Source organism: Perca flavescens, chromosome 5 (assembly GCF_004354835.1).
Source record: "Perca flavescens isolate YP-PL-M2 chromosome 5, PFLA_1.0, whole genome shotgun sequence".
Lineage (NCBI taxonomy): Eukaryota > Metazoa > Chordata > Actinopteri > Perciformes > Percidae > Perca > Perca flavescens.
In genome coordinates this window covers 37,979,706-37,981,819 of record NC_041335.1, presented here as the reverse complement: position 1 = coordinate 37,981,819, position 2,114 = coordinate 37,979,706, and the positions used below count along the sequence as shown (strand labels likewise).

At 43.1% G+C, this 2,114-nt stretch overlaps 1 protein-coding gene across 1 annotated transcript in view; it reads right to left on the bottom strand.

Moving 5' to 3' along the window:
• Positions 1-1,829: 1,829 nt before the first annotated feature.
• dpysl2a (dihydropyrimidinase like 2a) overlaps positions 1,830-2,114 on the bottom strand; it is a 27,601-nt gene continuing 27,316 nt past the window's right edge. Inside the window, exon 14 of the mRNA XM_028578082.1 lies at positions 1,830-2,024. Coding sequence (XP_028433883.1) covers positions 1,933-2,024 — 92 coding nt within the window. The 3' untranslated portion in view covers positions 1,830-1,932. The remainder of the gene's footprint in view (positions 2,025-2,114) is intronic.

The window sequence follows — 2,114 nt, the reverse complement described above, 5'->3', positions numbered from 1 at the left end:
CACACTCCCAACACACACACACACACACACACACACACACACACACACACACACACACACACACACACACACACACACACACACACACACACACACACACACACACACACACACACACACAAGCCGTGAAATCTATTCAGAGAGCCTGATTTTATTAATTAAACTACCGATATTCGGCACTAGCGTGGCGATTCTGACGATATATAGCTATGTACCAATATCTGGTCCCAGCCCTGTTCGTCCATCGTTTATTTCTAAAGAAACACAACAATGTATAAAAGGCTCCAGTACTTTGTACCTCACGTTATGTATGTCCAATATGTCCAAAGAATGAAAGAAACACTGACATATCACACACGTCAAGGTTTTATTATGAATATCCAAAACGTTGACATGACCCCATTTTAAATTCAGAATAAAAGGTGGAATATTAGTGCATGTAAGCGTAATCGGCGGAGGCTCTACTTGACTTTCCCCCTGAGGTTGCCGCATTAACGCAACCAACCAGCATACTGAACAACATTAGCGCATTACGAGAGATTGTAAACGTGTGGTTTCTAAAAAAAAAACAAAGAAAAAAAAAAAAAGCCTTCCTCATGAAACATAACATTTCCACCAGACTCCATGTAAATAATCAGGACTTTTAGAGGAGCCAGATATCTGGACAGCTGCAAAATAATCAGGACTATTAGCGTGTATAGAGCCAGCATATCTCCACCAGACTCCATGTAAATAATCAGGACTTTTAGCGTGTATAGAGCCAGTATATCTCCACCAGACTCCATGTAAATAATCAGGACTTTTAGCGTGTATAGAGCCAGCATATCTCCACCAGACTCCATGTAAATAATCAGGACTTCTAGTGTGTATAGAGCCAGCATATGTCCACCAGACTCCATGTAAATAATCAGGACTTTTAGCGTGTATAGAGCCAGCATATTTTCACCAGACTCCATGTAAATAATCAGGACTTTTAGCGTGTATAGAGCCAGCATATCTCCACCAGACTCCATGTAAATAATCAGGACTTTTAGCGTGTATAGAGCCAGCATATCTCCACCAGACTCCATGTAAATAATCAGGACTTTTAGCATGTATAGAGCCAGCATATCTCCACCAGACTCCATGTAAATAATCAGGACTTTTAGCGTGTATAGAGCCAGCATATCTCCACCAGACTCCATGTAAATAATCAGGACTTTTATCATCGTAAAACAAACTTCATTCAAAGTGGACAGAAACTAAATAAAACTACCAAAAGCCTCCATGTAAATAATCAGGCGCGGCTCGAGCCGAAAACACATGCATGCTAGAAATAGGACCGACGCCTATTTTTCACGAGACACGCAAGCGTGTGGGCGCGCGAACAGGATATTACATAATTTTGACAACACGATGGCGCGCGTCTAGTACATAAGAGCCTTCACGCCACACAGCCAGTGTGCAGGAGCTGTAAAAAAAAAAAAAGGGAGAGATTCTGCCGAATCTGGCAATATCTAAACCACATTTCTGTGCTGTGTTATCGCTGATATATTTATAGAGACGCGTCAGTCATCTTTCAGAGGGTAAAAAAAGCAAAAATCTAAAAATCAAAATACTGCAACAGAAAGGCTTCTTCAATTCACTTAATCCTTCCCGTGACAATGGAATATGGCAGGAAAGAGGAAACTAAATGGAATAACTCTCTTTGCGAGTGTGCATGGCTTGAAGTGACGGAGTGGTAGTGAGGAAGAAGAATGGATAGAGTGTGTGTGTGTGTGTGTGTGTGTGTGTGTGTGTGTGTGTGTGTGTGTGTGTGTGTGTGTGTGTGTGTGTGTGTGTGTGTTGGAAGTGTGTGGGGGATGCAGATGTGACCAGATGTGAGGCCAGCAGTCAGAGCAGCCTCTGGTCCAGCGTAGCCCTGCAGCCCCCGGGCCCGGCAGAGGAGAGAACTTATCCCAGGCTGGTGATGTTGGCTTTCCCACCGGGCGGAGCCACAATGCGCTGAGTGTTGCGACGAGGAACGTTGTCATCTATTTGAGCTCCTAAAAACAAAAAAACAAAGCGATATCGTACAACGTAACTCGGATGTCTTGTTGTGAACAAGTGCCTGGAATTAAAAAGGTAACTTGACT